General features: G+C 40.2%; 1 protein-coding gene across 1 annotated transcript; it reads left to right on the top strand.

The window, feature by feature from the left end:
* The first annotated feature begins 39 nt into the window (after positions 1-39).
* DHFR (dihydrofolate reductase) lies at positions 40-16025 on the top strand. The gene is made up of 6 exons (XM_061151928.1): positions 40-236; positions 607-656; positions 2982-3087; positions 6534-6660; positions 9159-9274; positions 13409-16025. The coding sequence occupies exons 1-6, from the start codon at positions 151-153 to the stop codon at positions 13485-13487; spliced, it is 564 nt and encodes a 187-aa protein (XP_061007911.1). The 5' UTR covers positions 40-150; the 3' UTR covers positions 13488-16025.
* Positions 16026-24498: the final 8473 nt, after the last annotated feature.

The following is a 24498-nucleotide window of genomic DNA, read 5'->3' as shown; positions in this document are numbered from 1 at the left end:
GTGCGCCGGGGCGGGGGGCGGGCCGGGGGCGCGGTCTCGCCTGCACAAATAGGGCTGGAGGGGCGGGGCGACCAAAATTTCGCGCCAAGGTGGCTGACCTAGCGGGGTTGGGAGTCCAGCGCTAGCTCGCAAGTGTTTCCTGCAGCTGTCATGGTTCGTCCGCTAAACTGCATCGTCGCTGTGTCCCAGAACATGGGCATCGGCAAGGACGGGAACCTGCCCTGGCCTCCACTCAGGTATCTGCTGAGCCCCGGGGGGTGGGTGGGTCGAGAGTGTTGGACCGGAGCTGGCGCCAACGGCCTTTGATCGGGACACCTGGGCCGGGTCGGGCCGACGCTGGGAGAAGAAGGGGTCGTGACCTGAGCTGGCGAGAGCTAAGCTTCGGCTTCCTTCTGCGTTCGGAGCCTGGCGGCAAGTTGTTGATTTAAGTCCCGCTCCAGCTGCCCGGCTGTACCTTTACTTCCGGCTCCTACCCCCGGGAGCAAAATCCCAGCCCTGGAAGTTCCTCCCCCACCCCCGCAACCAGCGCCCGGTTTGTTGGGGGCTTTAGAGCTTAAGCCCATGGGATCACATTCTGAGTAACTGCGTGTTTTTCTTAACTTGTAGAAATGAATTCAGGTATTTCCAAAGAATGACTACAGTCTCTTCAGTAGAAGGTAATGTGGCATTTTTATGTGCTTCACGTTTGCGAAAAGTCTTGCCTGAGGAAGCTTACCAGTGCAAATTTTACTTAAGTGAAAAGTTTCTCATGTTAGTCTGGGACCTTTTGTCTTAACATCAATGTGTACACATTTCCCAAGACTTATTAAACATTCCTTAAAAAAAAGTTTATTTGAAATTTTATGTGGGCGCGTATAATTCAGGTATTGGGCAAAATTGGAAGCTAGGTAAAGTCTTCTGCGGAGGTCAGCGCCCGCAAAGGAGAATGGAAGAGGCTTTTGAAATCGCTGCTGCTGTAGGATGATAATGCCTGAGTGGCAATGGAGAGGACAAAGGGCAAAAAACGGTTGCAAGATACTCGATTTGGAGATCCGAAAGTTGAAGGTGGTGCAGTGAGGCAAGGATGAACTCTCAGATTTCCAATTTGGTAGTCTGAGTGACATGGGAAATAGTGAGCAGCTCTAATGATGATGATTTTGAAGTGCTTGTAGGATATCCGACAACTTCAGGCCCAGGGAAGGAGGTGAATTGAGCCACTGGTAAGAAGAGGATAACTAGGGAAAAGAACATGGGCATGAGGGAGAGGACCATTTAAAACCTAAGAGGAGTGTATCTTTGTTCATTGGAGGAGCAATAGCAGAGTAAACAGGGGAACCATAAATCAGAAAGGAGCAGATGCAGCATAACTGTAACGTCTCGGATAAAAGGTCCTTGGATTTGGCCCTTGAATCACTGGTTGAGACAAGATGACAAGAGCTTTAAGGCAAAGGATTGACAGGAACACTCTCAAGAATCCTAAGTAAGGCCTGCTAATAAGATCATCCTATGCCTGTTTGCTTGTTTTCAGTAAATATAGTATTTCTTGGATGAATGAATGAAAGGGTACCAAGGCTGTCTTGGCTGTCTCCCTATGTCCTTCATTTATCATTTCTACCTTAGTTGTTAGATCGGGTCTGTGCCATTTTCCTCATCAGAATTCCTCACCTGTTGGTTCCATTATCTTTAATAGTTGATAATCTCCTTATTGAACACACAAAGTTTTGTCCTTGAAAATATAGTGTATATTATATAAGGATTCTCTGAATTACGGGCTGGGGGCGGTGTTTATTCTTGGAGGAAAATAAAATTTTTTTCAGTTTGCAGTTTGTAAATTTCATGTTTTTGTTTTGAAAAAATCAAACTAATGATGATTCTTTAAGAAAATAGATACATGCACTGCTTTGATAGTCTCTCAGAACATATCAAGAATCATAGAAATGTATATGTTCCTTTGATCCAGATATTCAGCTGCCAAGGTTTTTCCCTCCTAAGTAATTAAACAAAAATGGAAGCTACATATGTAAAGTTTTTATAGAAGCAGTATACTTGAAAGAGAAGCATAGAGGCACAATTGATAATGTTTTAAACTCATTGCTTGGAATATTAAGCAGCTATCTTTAAGAAAAATTACTGTAATTTAAATATATAAAGTATACAAATACAAATAATGTATCTATGTGAAAGTCACTCAGTCATGTCCAATTCTTTGCGACCCCATGGACTATATAGTCCATGGAATTCTCCAGGCCAGAATACCGGAGTGGGTACCACTCCCCTCTCCAGAGGATCTTCCCAACCCAGGGATCAAACCCAGGTCTCCTACATTGCAGGTGAATTCTTTACCAGCTGAGCCACCAGAAGTGAAGTGAAGTCGCTCAGTCATGTCCGATTCTTTGCGACACCATGGACTGTAGCCTACCAGGCTCCTTTGTCCATAAGATTTTCCAGGCAAGAGTACTGGAGTGGGTTGCCATTTCCCTCTCCAGGGAATCTTCCCGACTCAGGGATCAAACCCAGGTCTCATTATAGGCAGACGCTTTACCATCTGAGCCACCAGGGAAGCCCTTAAATACCCATAACAATAAGTCTTAAATACCCATAACAACTCTACAAGCAGGAACTATTGTTATCTCCATTTTATAGGTAAGGAAAATAAGGCACAGGAAATAAACATGACTTGCTTAGTAGATGACAGAAGACATTCAATTTTAGCACTTCATCCCAGTATCTTTGCTTTTAACTACTATAATATACATGATTACAGTTGATTAAAGCTATATATTGGTTATAAATTGGCTAAAGCCAAAGGGAATAGTAGTTACTAGACTTAGATAGTGGATGACAAATGATATATTTTGGTAAAGCTGTTTTAAATTTTAATTTTTAAAACAGAACCACTAGGTGTCACTATGACCATCATTTCTATGCATACATGTATAAGTATATAAAAATATATATGTATGCTCCCAAAATATATTTATTCTTTCCATGTGACTTTAAAGGTAAACAGAATTTGGTGATTATGGGTAGGAAGACCTGGTTCTCCATTCCAGAGAAGAATCGACCTTTAAAGGACAGAATTAATATAGTTCTCAGTAGAGAACTCAAGTAAGTACAATAACATAAATTCACCACAAGAAAATCGTGTTCCATTTTTTATGGTAGAGGTTTAGTATATGACTGAAATAGTATGAATGTTACTATGGATGAAACTACTTAATATCATAAAGGTGATTACAGAAAATTAAGTAGCAGTTATTTATGCCTCATGACAGTAACTTATTCTGTTACTCAAGGGATTGATTTCATCACTTGACAAGTTACATTAAATCTAACTATGATAATAGATTTGCAAGTTTCCTTGAACCATTATTCAGTAAACTTAAATATCAGTTACATAATGTAACTTAAGAAATTCTAGTTTCACATAAAATCAAAATACATATGTTTTGGAACTTGCCAAAATTAAGTGGTTAGGTTATCCTTTCTCTGTGAAAGTGAAGTCACTCAGTTGTGTCCGACTCTTTGCGACCCCATGGACTGTAGCCTACCAGGCTCCTCCGTCCATGGGATTTTCTAAGCAAGAGTACTGGAGTGGGTTGCCATTTCCTTCTCCAAGAGATCTTCCCAACCCAGGGATTGAACCCAGGTCTCCCGCATTGTAGGCAGACGCTTTACCGTCTGAGCCACCAAGGAAGTACCTATCCCTAAATACACTAAGATGCAAGTTTTAGAATAAGCTAAAAACTGGTCATCTTGTGCTCTGTTATTTCTAGTTTACCACAACACCCAAATAATATTTTGTACTTAGGCTCTTTACCCAATGTCTGAAGGTTAAAAATTTCAAAGTTTTGAAATGGAAGCACTTCCCAGGAATTCTCACAAGTGTCTTTAGTTGACCTGTGCAAGGAATTTTTCTGTTCACCAGTCTAACCTGAGGCGATGTCCATCTGGATGCCTGGAAATGCCTTGGGGCCTGGGCAGGGTGAGGAGGAAGAAGTGGTTCAGGTAATAGCAGCATTAAGGCCTTCACGAAGTCAGCAAGTCAGCGCCGGTGCTTTGTCCTGCACCGAGGCCTCCCTGTGTTTACTCCGCACATGCTCTGTGTTGTTTCTTTTTGTTAGTGTTTACAGTGGTCCTAGCTCACCAAGAGAACCTCCTGAACCCCAAGGGATTTGGGGGGAGGGGGAGCACCTGAATTATACCACAAGAGGAAGTTTGGAACTGGCACGGTAATTATTCTCTCTTAAACTAATAATCTAAGCAGAAAAAGAATGCAGTATCCTAGGGTACTGCTTGCTTAAGAACAGGGGTCATGATATTGCTTTCCCACGTGTATTATTAGGGTTTAACCAGAGCATCAGACCAGTAGCAGATAGATAGGTAAAAGAATTTTATTGCAAGGAATTATACCATTGTAGGGGCTGGCCAGGCAAATCCAAATACCTCTAGGGCAGAAGGACAGGCAGGAACTCTAGAAGGGACTGAAGCTACTTCCCACTGGTGAAATTTCCTCAGGGAAGCCTCAGATCTATTCTTAAGACCTTTCAACCCTTGAATTAGGTCCACCCAGATTAAAGTCATCTAATTATCAGCTTTAATCACATCTACAAAATACCTTCATGACAGCACCTAGATTGCTGTCTAAATAACTGAGTACTATAGCCAAGTGAACATATCAAAGACCAAAGGAGAAAAACACTGCACAACTATAGCCTAAGGGGATTCAGGCTTGTGTAGATTTTCTCCCAGATCCCTCCTAGAATGGTATAGGTTAAAAACATGAAGGAACGTATACCAGAATATTTGCGCTGATTGCCTTTGGGTAGGGGAATACGTTGATATACGTCTTGCCATCTGCCCCAATCTTCATTCTGGTCTCTCTCTCCTGGTTGCTAGGATATTCTGATTATCTCTTTACTTGGTAGAATCCAGATTCAATGATTGTATTGCCATTCCCAGAGACTCTTTAATAACACATTCTTGAGTACTACTTAAGTTTATTTATGGCCAGCTTGAGCTAAAACAAACAAAGAAATCTCAGTGGGGGAGATATTCAGTTGGGGAAGCATATCTCCAATTTCTTCCTTATGACCCCCCTGTGGTGTATGTAATTGGATTTTGTTTTCTCTTATGTATTTATATATAACATTTGTTGGTGTATTTTCACTTTTTTTTTTATAAGGCAGAGAGAAATTTTAAAATCTTTATTACCAAGCACACCAAGGAAATAAGGATACCAGTTAGGGAAAAATTTTAGAGTTATTTTTTGTCCTTCCTTCTGCTTCCCTACTTGTGGTCAGTTCCACATATATCCTGAGCACCTGCTGTGTGCTAGGTCCTAAATAAAAGCGGGGAGATTGACACAGGTAAATCTCTTAATTCATGTAAGCTTTTAGAGAGATGCAGTTTCTTACCACCACCATCCCCAGTGTAAAAAGAAACTGAATCCTCAAGGAAGCCCCAGAATTTGCTGCCAGATATTGGTCATTTTGGGTAAGTGTTTCCTTAATGAGGTATAGGGGAAAAATGCCTTTCCAAAGCTTTCTAGACAATCCAGTTGTGGCTTTAAAAGAAATATTATGCAGCCACATTTGGAAAACAGGCATTTTCTCAAAACATTAAACAGAGAATCATCATATGCCCCAGCAATCCCACCCCTTGGTATATACCCAAGAGAAATGAAAACATAATTGCATAAGAACCTGTACACAGATAATCAAAGCAGCATCATTCATAGTAGCCAAAAAATGGAAACATCCCAAATGTCCATCAGCTGATGAATGGATGAACAAAATGTGCTATATCCATGCTATGGAATATTATTCCACAATAAAAGGAATGAATTACTGATACATGCTACAACATAAATAAACTTGGAAAACTAGAGTTTAATATTACTTTACTGTTTTTCTTTTGAAATAAACACTATGTACAAAAAAATGTACATTTTTGTCTTATGTGTACATTTCCTACATTTTAACAAATGCATGCACTTATGCCTCTGATGCTGGGAAAGATTGAAGGCAGAGGGCAGCAGAGGATAAGATGGTTAGATAGCATTACTGGCTCAATGGGCATGAGTTTGAGCAAACTCTGGGAGATGGTGGAAGACAGGGAAGCATGGTGTGCGGCAGTCCATGAGGTTGCAAAGAGTCGGACATAACTTAGCAACTCAGCGACAACAACATGCACCTGTATAACCCCATATCAAAGATCGAGAACGTTACTGTCACTCCCAGAAAGCTGCCTCGAGTCCCTTACTGGTGAAACTTTACCCCATCCCTCCAGAAACAACTACCATTCTGATCTTTCTACGTATCACACACATCATGTGATATCACAGATGGTTTTGGTTTTGATTAATTGTGGACTGTACATAAATAAGGGTTGAATTATTGGCCATGGGCCATACTGATGCTAAATGCTTTTTATTGAAAAGTTTTATGTTTATGATGATTTTTATTTTATAATTACTGCTTCCTAGTTAAATTATTTTACTAACATGAATGGTGTTTGTAGATACTATGTGTAATTCTTTCTGTTAATCTCAGGGAACCTCCAAAGGGAGCTCATTTTCTTGCCAAAAGTCTGGATGATGCCTTAGAACTTATTGAAGATCCAGAATTAACAAATAAAGTAGACATGGTTTGGATAGTGGGAGGCAGTTCTGTTTATAAGGTAAGTAAAATTATCTGTGAATATAAATAGTCTACCCTCTTTCAGCTTCCCTGCCATCTGAACTTTGAAAAAATAAGCCATGAGCAAAGCGTGTTATTTCTATAAGTTAGACATATTGTCAGTTTGAATTACTCATTTTTTGACACTATCACACAAACTAAATGAAACTTTTAAAATAAGTTTTTAGGTTTATACCAATTTATTTTCAATTCAAAATAGTTGATGTTTCCAATTTTAAAAACATTCTAAACCCTTCCTGAGAATTGTATTTGCACCTCATTGTTTACTTTTCCATATGTGCCCTGGATACACTGAGTTATCATCTGTTTTTCAGGATAAATATGTTCCTTACAGAGAAAAGGCTGTGGCTCTCCATTGATAGACAGTGACTAGATGGATATGAGCTAATCAGAAGACTCCCTCAACAGTTTTCATTTAAAATGAGGATAGGGAGAAAGTATTACATGATTTCATATCATAAGGGAAGACAGTATGTAAAATAGAAAATAATTCCTTTTGCTTGATACCAGAAGACCTCCAGCTTTAGGAAATGCTGAGGTTAATAAATAGAATTTTATTCATTGATGAAAGAGGAACATTTATGGGGAGAAAAAAAAGTCAGCCCCTATCCTTTGATGGCTTGTGGTAATATACAAACACTGAAATTATTTTAGAAAGAAGAGGTATACAAGATCCCAGGTGGGATTATAAAAATTCTTGTTTTTTGTGTTCCTGTTTCTACAACCTTTATTTTCTCTATTTATAATAGAGGGAAAATGGACATTTTTCTTTGGTCTTTTTGGCCAAGTATGAATTTTCTAAGAAAAGAAATCCTTTCTTTTGCTCAGTGCCTATCATATTTTGAATGAGTCAATACTGCAGTCACTTGAAAATGTATTCTAAACAATATAAGTACTTAAATACATTTATATAATTTGATATATCTAAATGCATATATAAAGAAGTAGACTCCCTAGGTGATAATTCACTAGGGATTACTTCACATCACAATGACTTGTAGAACATTCAGATCTACCAGCCTGTTTTTGTAAACAGTTTCATTAGAACATAGCCATGCCTATTGGTTTATTGATGTTTATGACTACTTTTGCTACAAAGGTAAGAAACTGTATGGCCCACAAAGCCTAAAATATTTACCATCTGACCGTGTACAGAAACACTGGACCAAATATCATTAACTATTATTTTTTTTTCCAAACTTTAAGCTTTCTATTTTGTATCAGGTATAGCCGATTAACGTTTTGGGAGTTTCAGGTGGACAGTGAAGGGACTCAGTCATACATATACTTGTAAAAATATCATTAACTTTGACATAGATCTTCAAATGCTACTGTGATTAGTCCCTTAAAATTTTCTAATTTTTTGGTACAGTAAGAATTGATTTGGTTGGGGCAAGAGAAAAACTGATTTAATGGAAGCCATAGTATTGAAACGGAGAAGGCAATGGCACCCCACTCCAGTACTCTTGCCTGGAAAATCCCATGGAAGGAGGAGCCTGGTAGGCTGCAGTCCATGGGGTCGCGAAGAGTCGGACACGACTGAGCAACTTCACTTTCACTTTTCACTTTCATGCATTGGAGAAGGAAATAGCAACCCACTCCAGTGTTCTTCCCTGGAGAATCCCACGGACAGGGGAGCCTGGTGGGCTGCCGTCTATGGGGTCACACAGAGTCGGACCGACTAAAGTGACTTAGCAGCAGCATAGTATTGAAAATAAAAAGTTAAATTTGTTCTATGACCTTTATGTGGAATCTTAAGGATTACAAACACTTGAATTTATATGTATATGGTTTTGTGGGGGGGGGGTTTTCCCTCTGTAAGCTATTTCAAAATCAAGAGTTATTGCTTTCTTAGAGCTGCAGTTGGGACTGACACCTGACTTTGTATTCGAATTTTAAGATATTTGTTCCAGGGCGGTTTTTTCTGTAGAAACTAGCAACAGTGTTATAGGCAGTGGTACCATCTCTATAAGACCAAATGCAATCATTGGCAACAACAGACAGAATATGTTACCTACTAGCATTGTGACTATCTGCTGAGAAATTGAAGCGTTATTAAATTTTATGTAAAGGTTCTAAGTATGCCCTTGGGATTTTCATTAGTAAAAGTTCTATGAAATTACTGTCTTATCCATATATACATATATATGTAAGTTTTTTCCATGGAGGGAAAGTAGATAATTTGGGGATTTTAATTCTTAAACAACAACCAAAGATAAAAGACAAATTGAATGCTTAGATGAAAAAAGAGTTTATGCAAGCAAACTAGAGCCCAGAGTATATTTGAATTCACCCTTGTAATTATTGATAAATGATTAGGGCCATTCTCAGCTAAGTCATACTTTTTGCAGGGACCCAAAGTGAAGAATAGGATAATTATAGCATACTTTGGAAGTAGTTAAAACAAAAATATTAGAGTTTCTATAGCTTTAGACACAGATAAATAAGGAAATTAATGCCTTTTGTTCTATTTCAAAGGAAGCCATGAACAAGCCAGGCCATCTTAGACTATTTGTGACAAGGATCATGCAAGAATTTGAAAGTGATACGTTTTTCCCAGAAATTGATTTTGAAAAATATAAACTTCTTCCAGAGTAAGTAAAATGTTATCAATTAGTCTGAAGCACCTTTGGCTTTCCTGCTTAAGAACTATAAAAAAGAGAATGTGTTTTCAGATAGAATTCAAGGTAGTAATGTGTTTTATAGACATATGCTATAGGAATTGTGGGTATCTGTTTTAACACACTTGGGAAGGTTCAGGTTTTAATGATTTTGCTGAAATCTAGAGAGTCGGCCTTAGTTCGTTCTGTGAGATCTCTGCTTATTCAGGATCAGACCACTGCCTTAGGCACTGGGGATACAGTGCTTACCTAGACAGGTGATGTTACTATCACTATGCTCCAGATCACATTTTTCATAACAGAGGAGGAGGGGGGTGAATAACAGATAAGCATCCAAAGAGTTGCTGTGTGGTGAATTGAAATACTGCAATGTGGTAGATGCTGTGTAGTCTGAGGAGTCCTTTCTGAATGGTGATGCAGACACTGAGAGCTAAACAGCAAGAAGCCAGCCACACAGAGACCTGAGAAGAGCATTCCAGAAACCAGAAGCAGCTGGTGCAAGAGACCTGGGGGCAGAAACGAGCCTGGCATGTTCCCTGAACCTTAAAGCCACTATGGGCATTGTGAGTGAGGAGGGGCCCGAAAGGGATCAGACCAAGAGTGAGCTTAGAAGGTTCTGCATAGAGAGTGATACTGTTCTTCTGGAGAAGGTTTAGGCTGCCCACTCCAGTATTCTTGGGCTTCCCTTGTGGCTCAGCTGGTAAAGAATCTGCCTGCAATGTGGGAGACCTGGGTTTGATCCCTGGGTTGGGAAGATCCCCTGGAGAACGGAAAGGCTACCCACTCCAGTAGGCCTGGAGAATTCCATGGGCAGTATAGTCCATGGGGTTGCAAAGAGTCAGACACTGAGCAACTTTCACTTTCACTCTTCTGTTACAGGGAGTGGGCTGGAGGGACAGGAGTGAAGGAGGGAGGCCCATTACAGTAGTCCAAGTGAAAGATGAAGGAACTTAGCAGTGGTGGAGGTGGAAAAAGAGGTTACATTTGATACTCTGTACTTGTGCTTCTAGCATGAAACTGATTGTGAAAACATTTTAGTTTAAAAGCACTTTTCAGCTGTTGGCTATGAAGAGTAGAAGATTAATTATACCAACACTTTTAGACTAGCTCTTAACACATTCTTTCAGACATTCTTGGTTGAAAACAGTCTTTCTTTGAGTGCCAGTTTGATTTTGGAAATTCCTCCTAAAAGCAACATTCCGAGCAAAGTCTGTATAAATGGATGATGAGGGCCAGTCTCAATTAAGTCATACTTTTTCAGGGTAAAGTATATTGTATATATTTACTATAAAGCTTTAGAGTAAAGTATATTACTTTCTAGAGTTGGCGTTTCCCTGGTAATTCAGCAGGTAAAGAATCTGCCTGCAATGCAGGAGACACGGTGTAATTCCTGGGTTGGGAAAATCCGCTGGAGCAGGAATAGGCTTACCCACTCCAGTACTCTTGCCTGGAGAATTCCATGGACACAGGAGCCTGGCAGGCTACAGTCCATGGGCTTGCAGAGTTGGACAGGACTGAGCCACTTGCATTTTTTTTTAGAATAATATAGGTAATGGTCTTGGATCAAATGAAGTGTGTAACTGATTTTCTTGGGCTCTTAACTAGCTCTGAAAAAATCTGGGAACTCTTAAGAACTCTAAAAATTTCCTAAACAACCAAAGTACAGCCTTTTGCTTACGTGGTCTTCAAAGGTGACTGCGTAGAAAAATCACATTATTGATTTCAATTATATATACGTGTGGGGCTTCCCTGGTGGCTCAGTCAGTAAAGAATCCGCCTGCAGCACAGGAGATCAGGTTTGATCCCTGAGTTGGGAAGATTCCCTGGAGAAGGAAATGGCTACCCACTCCAGTATTCTTGCCTGGGAAATCCCGTGGTAGAGGAGCCTGGCAGGCTACAGTTCGTGGAGTTGCAGAGTTAGACACAACTAATGACTAAATCACCACCGTATATACAGTTTTTAAAAACTGTCTGTGTTTCTTTGTCCCACCTTATTTTCTCTTGTACTGCTTAGATTGCTGACTCTCACCTTCTGTGGATACTGATCTCTGCTGTCCCTCTTTTTTACCTTTCTTTTTTTGCTACTAACAAATAGAATAAATTACTATGTGAATCAGCTTCATATTATATACCTTTAAAATACCTTTCTAAACCCTGTTGCTCTCAATCAGACATCTTGCAAAGCTGTGACCCTTTAGAATCCTTTATAACTTAAATACAGGACTGGCTTTTTGACTCTTGGGAAAAAAAATATGAACATCTTTACTGAGAAATGATTCACACATCTCAACATTCTTCCATTTGAAATAATAAAATTTGGTGGTTTTTAGTATATTCAGATTTTTGTGGTTATCACCACAATCTCAAGTTCAGAACATTTTCACCACCCCCCAAAAAAATCCCTGTGCACATTAGCAGCTGCTCTTTATTCTCCCATCTTGGCTCTCAGGAACACTTAATCTATTTTCTATCTCTATAGATATGCCTATTCTGGATATTTCATATTAACAGAATCATATAATATGAAGTCTCTCACTTAGTATTCTGTTGTAAGGTCATCCATATTGTGACTGGTTTGATCTCTTTGCTGTCCAAAGGACTATAAATAGTCTTCTCTGGCACCACAGTTGGAGAGCCTCAATTCTTCAGCACTGTGCCTTCTTTATGATCCAGTTCTCACAACCATTTGTGTCTACTGGAGAGACTATAGCCTTGACTATACGGACGTTTGTTGGCAAAGTGATGTCTTTGCTTTTTAACACACTGTCTGGGTTTGTCATAGCTTTCCTGCCAAGAAGCAATCGTCTTTAACTTCATGGTTGCAGTCACCATCCACAGTGATTTTAGAGCCCAAGAAAAGGAAATCTATTAGAGCTTCCACCTCTTCCCCTTCTATTTTCCATGAAGTAATAGGACCAGATGCCTATGATCTTAGTTTTTGTAATATTGAGTTTTTAGCTGGCTTTTTCATGCTCCTTCTTCACCCTCATCAATACAATACTGTATTGTAAACTATAGGCACAGTGTCACACAGAACAGCTCCAGGACTGACTTATCCTGCTGAAAGTGTACACACCCTTTGAACAGCTGCTCCCTGTTACCTCCTTCCCCCAGCCCTTCTGAACCACCCTTGCACGCCTGTGCTTCCATGAATTGGACCATTGTAGATTTCTCATGTAAGAAGAATCATGCAATACTGTCCTTCCGTGACTGACTTATCCCACTTAGCATAACGTCCTCCAGGTTCATCCATGTTGTTACAGATGGCAGGATGTCCTTCTCTTTTGAAAGCTGAATGATAGTCTATTTTAAGTATACATATTTTCTTTATATATTCATTTGTCGCTATAGTTTCCATATCTTGACTGTACTGAACATGGAAGTGCAAATATCTCTTCAAGAGCCTTACCGGACTTCACTTACTAAGTGACTTCACTTACCAGAAAAATGAAAGATAGTGTTGGCAAGGATGTGGAGAAATTAGGACTCTTGCACACTATTGATAGAAATGTAAAATGGTGCAGCCACTATGAAACTAGTATGATGGCTCTTCAAAATACTAAAAGTAGAACTACCATATGATCCAGCAATCCCACTTCTAAGTATATACCCAAAGGAGGGTCTGGGTTTTGGCTTAAAAGCTGGTGGGAACACCAACCTAAGTGAGTGTTAGGGCATAGAAAAAATAAACAGTGACTCTAGTAAAGGATTTGCAATAAGCCACACAGTGGGGAATTAGAGCAGTGTCATGCATGAATTAAACAGAAATCAAGAATTACCATACATCACATATAACTTCAGTTCCACTCTGACAGCTAAAGGCTGAATTTTATTTTCCCTTTGCTCACACAAGAAATTTGATATCAAGTTTAAGATTTACAAAACGTCCTTAAGAAATTTCATATTAGCTGGAAAATTGAGTGGAAAGATAAAGAGAAACTGCTAACAGTGATTAGTTTGGAGGAGAAGAATTAGGAGTAAGAAGGAAAGGAAGAAGAATTATGTGTTTCATTTTCTAACTTTCTATATAGCTTGAAGTTTTTCTTAACTATTTGCATGTGTAATATATTTGCATAATATTTAATTATACATCTTTTTCTTTTACAGATACCCAGGTGTTCCCTTGGATGTCCAGGAGGAAAAAGGCATTAAGTACAAATTTGAAGTATATGAAAAGAACAATTAATGTGAAAATGTTTTCCGATCTATTTCAAGCCTTTCTCCCCCCACAAAAAACTATATATTTTTTGTTGTAGAGACTTTGTTCACTTTAGATCTATTACTTCTAATCAATGTATTTTTATTCCCTATTAATCTTTTTTTTATTAATTATTATTGGAGTATACTTGCTTTACAATCTTGTTAGTTTCTGCTGTAGAGCAAAGTGAATAAGCTATACATATACATATATCCCCTCTATCAAGACAGCCCGAAGTGGGAGGGTCCCCTGGTGGCTAGAGTTGAAATCATATTCTGTAGAGGTAGGGAGTAAGTCTAAAGATCAGAAATGGACCCTAAACAGGAAAACTAGCATTCAGTTATTAAATCAAAAGAGGGACTAAGAATTACTCCATGTAGATCACACTACTGAAAAAAATTCTGTTCACTCAGACCATTCCACAAGGATAGTGATGAACAGGTACAACACTACCTTTTGATGGTTAAGGGAACGTCTGAGACCTTTAAAAACTTTGTTTCTGAACTTCAGTGAGATTTCACAGGATGTTACAATGATAGAAGAAGAATTGGCTGCTCTTTACAAAAAAGGATAATCTAAAATCAAGCATAATGGCTAAAATTTTAAAAGGTAATAAATTGAGAATAAATGTTGCTAGAAACCAAAATTAGTAAGTTAGAAACTAAACATCACAGAATTAAAAAATGAAGACTAAACCATGTTTTACCCATCTTGTTAGCAAAGATTTAGATTACTAATATAAAAAAATAGTATTTTCTGCCTTATAAATTGGTACAACCTTTTTAGTGTGTAAGTTAGCAATATCAATTAAAATTCAAAATATTCTGGGTTTGGACCCAGGACTTCCACTTCTAAAAGTTATTCCTGAACAAAGAGATGGGCCCAAGAATATTTGTTGCAAAATTTTGTTTTAAACTTAGAAAGAACCCAATGTTGATTAATAGAACGATTTAATATGTCTATAAAATGTAACATCTGCAGCAGTAAAAAAAGGATGACTGAAAAATGCCAAAAACTGCTAAGAAGCAACTTATGTATCAACTCAAAATGTTTAATAGATGTTAATGTGTGGGGAAAAGCATGTGGCAAACTATTGACAGTACCAGTTTGGAGTGTTATTTTCTGCATTAGGTATGTCTATTGTGATTAGACTTTTTGAAGTATTATGTGCTTATTTTTATTTTAAAAAATGACTTAATAAATAGAGCCCTTTATGTTTAGCAATAAAATTAGGATACAGACCATCAGAAATAAAAAGAAATGTCCTAAAATCTTCATAGAGGGAAAAGACAGATCACACAGAAAAATAGGAACCAATACTGCGGAAGACTTACAAACCACAAGAAAACAGTGGTGCTCTGCAAGGAACATAACCAGAAAACTATTAGTATCCAGAATTTATAGATCTTAGATACTAACACGAAAAAGAAGGAAGCCAATTAGAGAAGAGGAAACTCAAATGACCAAAAATATATATAAAGATGTCCCTGCCTAATTGGAGAAATGCAAATTAAAACTACAGCAAGGTACCAACCACACACAGCAGATGTGGCATTCTCACTAATACCAATTTTTTGGTAGATGATATCAGACAGCACCAGTTGGTGTGTGGAAAAGTAAAACCGGGAAGGTGAGAGGGCCAGTTCAAGGTCAGCGAGCAGGTTCCCATTGGGTTGCAAACTCAAAACTGCTGAAATATCTGGGAAATGGAGGGGAGGAAAGCTGGAGTATTTATCCCCCACTCACTGATGGGGGCTACTCCCAGTGTTGTCAACGCCCTGACCTGTGTATTACTGAACACACCAACTACTAGACAGAGTCCCAGGTGTTGCAGTAAGAGGCTGCTGACATGCTCAGTTCAGTCGCTCATTCGTGTCCGACTGTTTGTGACCCCATGGACTGCAGCACGCCAGGCTTCCCTGTCCATCACCAACTCCCAGACTTTACTCAAACTCACGTCCACTAAGTCAGTGATGCCATCCAACCATCTCAGCCTCTGTCGTCCCCTTCTCCTCCCGCCTTCAATCTTTCCCAGCATCAGGGTCTTTTCCAATGAGTCAGTTCTTCGAATCAGGTGGCCAAAGTATGACATGCTCAGGACCAGCAAATTCCATGTTTATGATTATGTACAATTTCATACTTCTTTTATAGTAAAAAGTATAAAGGCACAGATAGTTTAAAGTATTTTACAATTTTAAAATACATAGAAGCATGAAGACCAATTAATTACAGGTTCAGGAGAGGAATGTTGGTAATTCAGACTAGAGAATTGGGTACAGTAAAAAAATTGATTCAGGATAGATTTAAAAGTTGGAGGTAACAGGATTTTCTGGTGGCATTTGATTTTGGCTGTGGACCTACTGAATTTGAAATACCTGTAAGGAAAGAAAAAGGGAATGAAAGAAAAACTGAAATAATAGAACCATGCTGTTAAAATTCTGAGAAATTATTTTTAACTGATAAATCTGTGCTAAGTCACTTCTATCATATATTCAATCTTGTAATAAATTCTATCTGGCATCCCCATTTGGGGCTGATTTGGCATGTCATTATATTAACATTATATTAACTGCCTGCGAGGGCAGTACAGGAACTGGTTACACATGACTTTCTTCCACATTCCACTGACCAAACCATTGCTATAAATGACAGCCCCAGTCAATAGATTAAAGTAAATGTGTGCCCTTCCCCTCTAGTACATTGAAAGTGAAAGTAATGCTGTTCACTCACCATGTTGATTGAGAATTCACTGTCTTAGCAGATAAAACCCTAATCACAATGACTTAACACATGGAAGTTTACTGCGCAGATGAAGTCCAACACAGGTGTTTCTGGTCAGCAGGCAGCTCTCCAGGTGGTGATAAAGGGAGCCAGGTTCATTCCACCTTGTGGTGTCTGTCTTTGACTAAGCATTTCCAAGATTGTTGCCAAAAAGGGAAAAGCGTGGAGGGTCACTTGTGGGAGGTCTGGCCTCGAGGGCAGTCCAGGAACTGGTTACACATGACTTTCTTCCACATTCCACTGACCAAAACTTTGTCATATAACCACATCCAACTGCAAGAAGCCTGGGAAATATAGTCTAACTGTGGAGGACAAAGAAAAACAGATTCGGTGAGCAGCTAGCCAGAAAGGGACAGAGAAAGATCAGGATTATAACTTGACTTGCGCCTCCCATTTTTCTATTTTTGAATCTTTGAATAGTTTGGAAACTCTTGCTTTGGAAATCATTTGGTGTTATTTCAGAGGGCTCCAAAAAGCTCCCTTACCACAGTTTATGTCTCAGTGCAGAAAGAATTCAGCGAGAGGAAAAGCGATAATAAGATGCTTGTGAGGCTTACAAGAGGATGGGTGAGGGGGTGCCATGCACAGAGAACTTCCTGGGCTATAGTTTTATAATCAAAGGAAAAGTGAGGAGATGGAGAAGAACTGTCTTTCTTGAGTAGACAGGCTTCCGTCATCAGCTCCTCCTCCAGGTTGAGCAAGGGGGTTTTCTTGTCCCTATTTGGTCAAGCTAGGTCCACAAGTTATTGTTTTTTATGTGTGCAGAGAGCATGTCCTAGGGATCATTAACTTATTGAATTCACTGGCAGCATGTGGGTCTCAAGCCACCATTGTTTTGTTGTTTGGGGGCATGTCTCATGCTTTTGTTGCATGCTTTTGTTGCCAAGCAAGCCTGCTTGGTTTTGTGGTTAAGAACACCTGCTTTCTTGAGTAATCATTAACTTACAAGGGTCTCCCATATTTTTTTTACTTACAATCCCCTAGTGGGATTGACTGTTTTAATCACCCTCTTGGTCTCTTTATCCCTATCACTTCTAGTACGGGCCATTGAGTTCTTTGAAACTAGAAAACTAGAAAGAGTTAATGCTAATTGTTCTTTAGTGCTCGTGACAAATGTAAGCAGGGTGCAGGTCTTCTTAGGAAAGAACTCCGTATTTTAGGAAACTGACTCATTCATGGGCAAAGACTAGATCACTCTTGTAAAGAATGGAAAGAGTAATACCATTCTTTGCACATGGCAGTAAATTTGTCATTTAGAGCCTCTGTTTAACATTACATGTTGGGCTTGGATTTTATTGCATATTACCTGTATTCTCATTGCCTATGTCATATTTGGTAAAAAAAAAAAGTGTTCTTCTATTGTGGGATATATTCTTGTTTGACTTTTCCATCTGATTAGGAAACCTGTCCTTCCCCAACAGGCTCTTAACAGCATAGATTTCTTCACATTCTGTCCTCAAAGCTTACTCCTTTGTAGGTCTTTGTTTCAAGTCGTGAGTGGAAAGCTGGTCTAAACCCTATGGGTCTCATTTGGTGAATGTTCCCTGCTGGTTCTTACCCACTAGAGTTCTCCTGTGTGTATCCCAGGGCAGCCTGACAACCCAAACATCTGTCTCACTTCCCTAGACAGCACTTTGTCACATTTGAATTGAAACTAAGAATGCTGTCAGTTCACTTAGTACAAACTCAGAGGAGCAGGAAGAGGGTTCATCCAGATTGAATGGTTCTGAATTTCCATCTTAAAAACTACTGCTAGTACTCAAGTACACAAATATGATTGAATTGGTCTGGATTTTCCATAGAATCAGAAATATATATGTCAATTCCAGGTAGCGCCAGTGGTAAAGAACTTGCCTGCCATCGCAGGAGATGTAAGAGACACAGGTTCGATTTCTGGGTCGGGCAGATCCCCCGGAGGAGGGCACGGCAACCCACTCCAGTATTCTTGCCTGGAGAATCCCCATGGACAGAGGAGCCTGATGGGCTGTAGTCCATAGGGTTGCACAGAGTCAGACACATACATATATGTATGTATATATATAAGGAGATTTAAGGAATTGACCCAGTTAATTGTGAAGGCTGACAAGTCTGAAGTGCAGAGGAGGCCAGCAGGCTGAAATTCAGCCAACAGTTGACACTGCAGTCTTGAGGCAAAATTTCTTCTCTAAAAAACCTGCTTTTGTTGCTCATAGCAGCACTTTGTATAATAGTCAAGACATACAAGCAACCTAAGTGTCCATTGACAGATGAATGCATAAAGATGTGGTACATATATAAAATGGAATACTAGCCATAAAGAAAGCTGAGTGCTGAAGAATTGATGCTTTTGAACTGTGGTGTTGGAGAAGACTCTCGAGAGTCCCTTGGACAGCAAGGAGATCTAACCAGTCCATCCTAAAGGCGTTGGGTGTTCATTGGAAGGACTAATGTTGAAACCTAAACTCCAATACTTTGGCCACCTGATGTGAAGAGCTGACTCATTTGAAAAGACCCTGATGCTGGGAAAGATTGAGGGCATAGGAGAAGGGGACGACAGAGGATGAGATGGTTGGATGGCATCACCGACTCAATGGACATGGGTTTGGGTGAACTCTGGGAGTTGGTGATGGACAGGGAGGCCTGGTGTGCTGCGGTTCATGGGGTCGCAAAGAGTTGGACATGACTGAGCGACTGAACTGAACTGAACTAGCCATAACAAAGAATGAGATAATGCCATTTGCAGCAACATGAATGAACCTAGAGATTATCATACTAAGTGAAGTCAGACAGACAAAGACACATATCATATGATATCACTTTTGTGGAATCTTAAAAATATTAATGAACTTATTTACAAAAACAAAAACAAACTCACAGACATAGAAAACAAACATGGTTTCCAAAGGAGAAAGGAGCAGAGGGGATAAAGTAGGATTAACAGATACACACTACTATACATAAAATAGGTAAGCATCAAGGACCTACTGTATAACACAGGAAATTGTATTCAATAACTTGTAATAACCTATATGTGTGTGTGTGTGTGTGTGTATATACATATATATATATATATATATGCTGCACTGTGCCTAGTCACTCAAGTCGTGTCCAACCTTTGCACCCTCGTGGACTGTAGCCGGCCAGGCTCTTTGGTTCATGAAATTTTCAGGCAAGAATACGGGAGCACCATATGTAGAATAGATAGCCAATGGGAATTTGCTGTAAGGCTCAGGAAACTCAAACAGGGGCTCTGTATCAGCCTAGAGGGGTGGGATGGGGAGAGAGATGGGAGGGAGTTTCAAAAGGGAGGGGATATATGTATACCTATGACTGATTCATGTTGAGGTTTGACAGAAAACAGCAAAATTCTGCAAAGCAATTATCCTTCAATAAAAAATAATTTTTAAAAAAAAGAATATGGGAGCAGGCTGCCATTTCCTCCTCCAGGGGATCTTCCCGACCCAGGAATCAAACTCACATCTCTATATGTATGTGTGTGTGTGTGTGTGTATATACACACACACATATATTATGTATACAATATTATATATGTATGTAACTGAATCACTTTGCTGTACACCTGAAAAAACATTGTAAATCAACTGTATTTCAATTTTTAAAAATTATCAGGCAGGAAAAAAGAGAAACCTGCTTTTGCTACTAAGATCTTCAACTGATTAGATTTGACCCACCCATGTTGTTAGGGGTTGTTTCCTTTACTTAAGGTCTACTGATTGTGGGTGTTAACTGTATCTACAAAATACCTTTACAACAACACTTGGATTCATGTTTAATTAAATTACCAAGTACTACAGCCTGGCCAAATTAATGCAGAACACTTACCATCACAGTAATCAGAGTAATCGAAAATGTGACTGCACTGTATGCCCCCTGCAGTTATCTGCTTTACACATCAGAAAGCTTTTTGAAATAGAGGCAACAGTTTCTTAAGCACTAATGTTACACTTGTTGGTCTATCAGGATGCTTCTTCTTAAAGAGTTTGGGGTTAGTCTAAATGGAATACCAACCAGATTGGAGATTGGGTCTTAATTATCACCTCCTCCATAGTGATGTTTCAAGCTTAGATGAAAAATAAAAAGTGAACTATAACTTTTCATAGCTATGAAAAGTTGCCCCTGAAAGTTGCCCCTTGCCCTTGAAAATCCAGCTCCAACACAACATCTCACTCTTGCTTTTTATCCGTGCCTCCAGATATTTGCAGCTTTAAAAAACATTCCTTTGGAAAACCAAATCTGAAAATATTCAAAGGGCTGGCCTTCAGCTCCACAGACTTTTGACAATATGTGCACTGAGTGTAGTTTGTCAAAACTCTCTTTCTTTCCATAGCCTGTGGCTTGTGAGTGATTTCTGGGAAATGTTGATTATAAAATAAGCTCTTTTCAGCTAGTTTCAAAAGATGACCCCCAGGTAGGTAATCGTCAAGTAGAGACATCCTTTCAGAGAAACACAGGGGTGAGCAAACCCCTCTGGGCCTGTGTTGTCACTGCCCAGCTTCAGCAAGCTGCCCGTTCAGCCCCTGGAGAGCATCACTGAGCGCCCGCCAGGAGAGTGGAGCCTGCCGCCCGCACAGGCAGGTGTGGGGGGGTGCTTCAGCGTCTTGTATTTTAACTTTTCAACACAATTCTAAAGCCAAAGAAGAGGGCAGGAAAACAGCCAGGCTTCAACATGAGGCAGCTCTCAGCTCGATCCTTGAGTCACCCTGTTAAGTGGAACCGGCAGTTGTCTCGCTGGAGGCCTGCAGAAACAGCTCGTGGGAAAGAACAATTTGCACCTGGAATATATTCATTAACGTGTGTGTCAAAAGGCCACACGTGGATAGAAACCATGATCTCGGCATTCTTTTTACTCTGCAGCCTTGAGACGTCAAGGGCAGAAGCCCACGTGCCCAGGTGACCACCTGTCCACCCACCTGCCTGGCAAGGTGGGCGGCAAGTGGACATGGTGGAAGGGGGTGGCTGGAAACATAGGGATTTAGGTACAAAAAGAAGAGAGAAGGCGGACGCGTTGTACAAATAAGCACCCTGTTAAAGGCCTGTTTCTGGTTTTGGGACCCTCCTACTAGTCTAGCTTAAATTGAGAGGGGATTTGGTGCGCCTTGCTGACTGTTTCCTCCCACTCATACTCACAATCACAGCTCTTTTCATTGTCATTAAATATATTCAATATGTACCATTTTTGCATGGCCCTCTGCTAAAATCTGCACAAAGGCAATGGCCCTAACCCTGAAACTGTGGAAGGAGCACAGGGCAGAGAGAGAAGGCCTGGGTTTCGATGTGAATGTTTCTATGTGAATGTCCATTTAAAACCTTAGTTGCAAGGAACAAACCCTCAATGAAACCACCTCTCCTAGTGGGGCGGGACAGGGTTTTAGCCCAAGCATCTAGGGAGGAGAGGAGCATTGAACCCCAGAGAAGGAGTTGAGAAAGGAACCAAGAAGGGAGGTGCTACCTCCACTGGGGTAGATGGAGTCTGAGGTGCCTCTGAACACGCAGAGATGTTGAGAGGCTCTGAAGCTGGATTTTCTAGTCTGTTGCTCAACAGAGGAGCCTGCGATGGAGATCCAGATGTGGAGACATCAAAAGGTGAAAGCATCTGAGACGATGGGTCAAGAGAAGGTGTAGTGTGAGAGTGGGGGTCCATGTGGGGACCATGGATGGACCCGTGTCTGCAGGGGTGAGGGAGACTCACCGTAATCAAAAGAAAACCCCACTCCACCGTCCCTAAGATGAGCAGCTCACTCCCATCCCACCACTCGGGAGTATGTTCTAGACAGAGACAGAACAAATCACTATTCCCTGACAAAGATTAGTGGCATTTACCTTAAACAGGAATTTGATCTGGACCAGGATAAGGATAAGCTGTAGTTTCAAAGTTTCAACCGTGTGTGTGCATGCATTTGTGTGTGTGTGTGTGTGTGTGTGTGTGTGTGTGTGTGTGTGTGTGTGTGTGTGGTTTATGTAGTATTAGGGTTCCAAAAGGCACAGTGATAAACTTTCTTATTCTCCCTAAGGCCATGACCCAGCCTAGAACTGCTACTGCTCTGATAGTAATATACTTGGCTATTCCCATCACGGACATGAGAAACTGTACTGGCAAACATATTCTAGGGAAAGATTCATGATGGGGAAAAACATGTACCTATAGGTTAGCTGAAAGGAAAGATGTCAATGAAGCCAAGACTGAAGATAGACAAAAGCACAAGAGAGAAATGATGACAAAGGAGTATCCCCCTGGGGGCTCAAACACAGAGGTAAGGGGCTGGCCCTGGAGAGGAGGCAGCGAGAAGGAAGGAGTTAGGAGAGCGACCCAGCTCACAGCTAAGTGAAGGCAAAGGCACTCGATGCGTAAGTGAAGACAGTTCACAGGCCAGGCTGAAATGCCAGTGGGTATGGAGAAACAGAGCAAGACTTTTCTGAGAGGGACCACACGCTTATGTACCGTGGGCTGCAGAACAGACAGCTGTGAGGCAGAGAGCTGGCAAGGGGTCACGGACACATAAAGAACGGCCAGTCAGTCAGTGAAAGTCGCTCAGTTGCGTCCAGCTCTTTACGACCCCATGGACTATACCAGGGAATGGACTATGCCCCATGGAATCTCCAGCCAGAATACTGGAGTCAGCCTTTCGGTAGCCTTTCCCTTCTCCAGGGGATCTTCCCAACCCAGGAATCGAACCCAGGTCTCCAACATTACAGGCAGATTCTTTACCAGCTGAGCCACCGGGGTAAAGAACAAGCCAGCACATATTTGCAGTAAAGTGTATACAGTAGCTGTCAAGGTCATGTATAACTGGGGATGAAAGTGCGTATCTCATACTTTCCAGTTTTAAGTAGAAAAGGACCCAGGGAAAGGCATCCTTTCTCCTGGAATAAATCCAGAACAATTCATAGACCTTACTAAGAGAAAACACAGGGATTGATTGAGCTTTGGGAAATCAAGCACTTTTTGTGAAAGTTTCAGTCTCCATAATATATAAAAAGCCCTGAAGATAGAGAAGAAAAGAAGCAAAGGACCGATAGGAAAATGTCAAAAGCTAAGAACAAAAAAGGCACAGGAAAAAATACAAATGGCTCCTACATATATGAAAAGCTACTCATATCACTAAAAATAAGAAAAATGCCAATTAAAATTGCACCTGAAAAGCTTGACAGTATACTCTGGTACAACCCCTATGGAGCAAAACTTGACAAAGTACACTGCACTACCTATATAGTCTTTTGCCAAAAAATTTAATCTGAATTGAATCAAGCACCAAATCCAAATCCTAATTTATTAGAAATATAGAGGATAAAGGAACAAGTCAAATAGCCCCTTCATAAAAGCAGAGTGTTGAACATTTAAAAACAAAACCAGAGTAGACTCTGAAAAACATCAATGCTATAAATTAGAAATGACCCAAATGTCTATCAACAATGGCATGGATGAATTTTGGTACAATCCTACACTAGAATGCTAATACAGCAAGAATGAATGAACTTCAGCTACATACAACAGAATAAATTTCACAAATATAATGTTCAGTAAAAGAAACAGAAACAGAAGAATCAATATACCAGAGTTCAATTTATATAAAGTTCAAAAACACACAGAACTAATTTATGGTGTAAGAAGTCAGCATTCTGGTTACTCTTGGGGGATAGTGATGAGAAGAGATCAGGGCTGCTCAGCTTGTGAAAATTCAGTCATAAACTTAAAACCTGTTCTGTTCCTCTTTAAATTTTTTTTAAATTGTGGTGTAATATATTCAGTGAGGGCTTCCCTGATGGCTCAGTTGGTAAAGAATCTGCCTTCAAGGCAGGAGGCCCCGGTTCGATTCCCAGGTTGGGAAGATCTGCTGAAGAAGGGATAGGCTACCCACTCCAGTATTCTTGGGCTTCCCTTGTGGCTCAGCTGGTAAAGAATCTGCCTGCAATACAGGAGACCTGAGTTTGATCCCTGAGTTGGGAAGGTCCCCTGGAGAAGGGAAAGGCTACCCACTCCACTATCCTGGCCTGGAGAATTCCATGGTCCATGGAGTTGCAAAGAGTCGGACATGACTGAGCAATTTTCACTTTCACTATATTCAATGAAAGGCATAAACTGTAATAATCTTAATACATACTGTAAAGTGGATTTTTTTTTATAATTATATGCACCTTCTAACCCACCCAGATCAAGATATAGAATATTTTCAAGACCCCAGAAAGTTCCATGATGCCCATTCCCCATCTAAAAATCACA

This window comes from Dama dama, chromosome 9, assembly GCF_033118175.1.
Source record: "Dama dama isolate Ldn47 chromosome 9, ASM3311817v1, whole genome shotgun sequence".
NCBI lineage: Eukaryota > Metazoa > Chordata > Mammalia > Artiodactyla > Cervidae > Dama > Dama dama.
This window is presented reverse-complemented; position numbering and strand designations above follow the sequence as displayed.

Coding starts and splice junctions, on each gene's coding strand:
- DHFR (XM_061151928.1), top strand. CDS start 151: ATGGTTCGTCCGCTAAACTGCATCGTCGCTGTGTCCCAGAACATGGGC. Junction 237..606: donor CTGCCCTGGCCTCCACTCAG/GTATCTGCTGAG, acceptor CTTAACTTGTAG/AAATGAATTCAGGTATTTCC. Junction 657..2,981: donor TACAGTCTCTTCAGTAGAAG/GTAATGTGGCAT, acceptor GTGACTTTAAAG/GTAAACAGAATTTGGTGATT.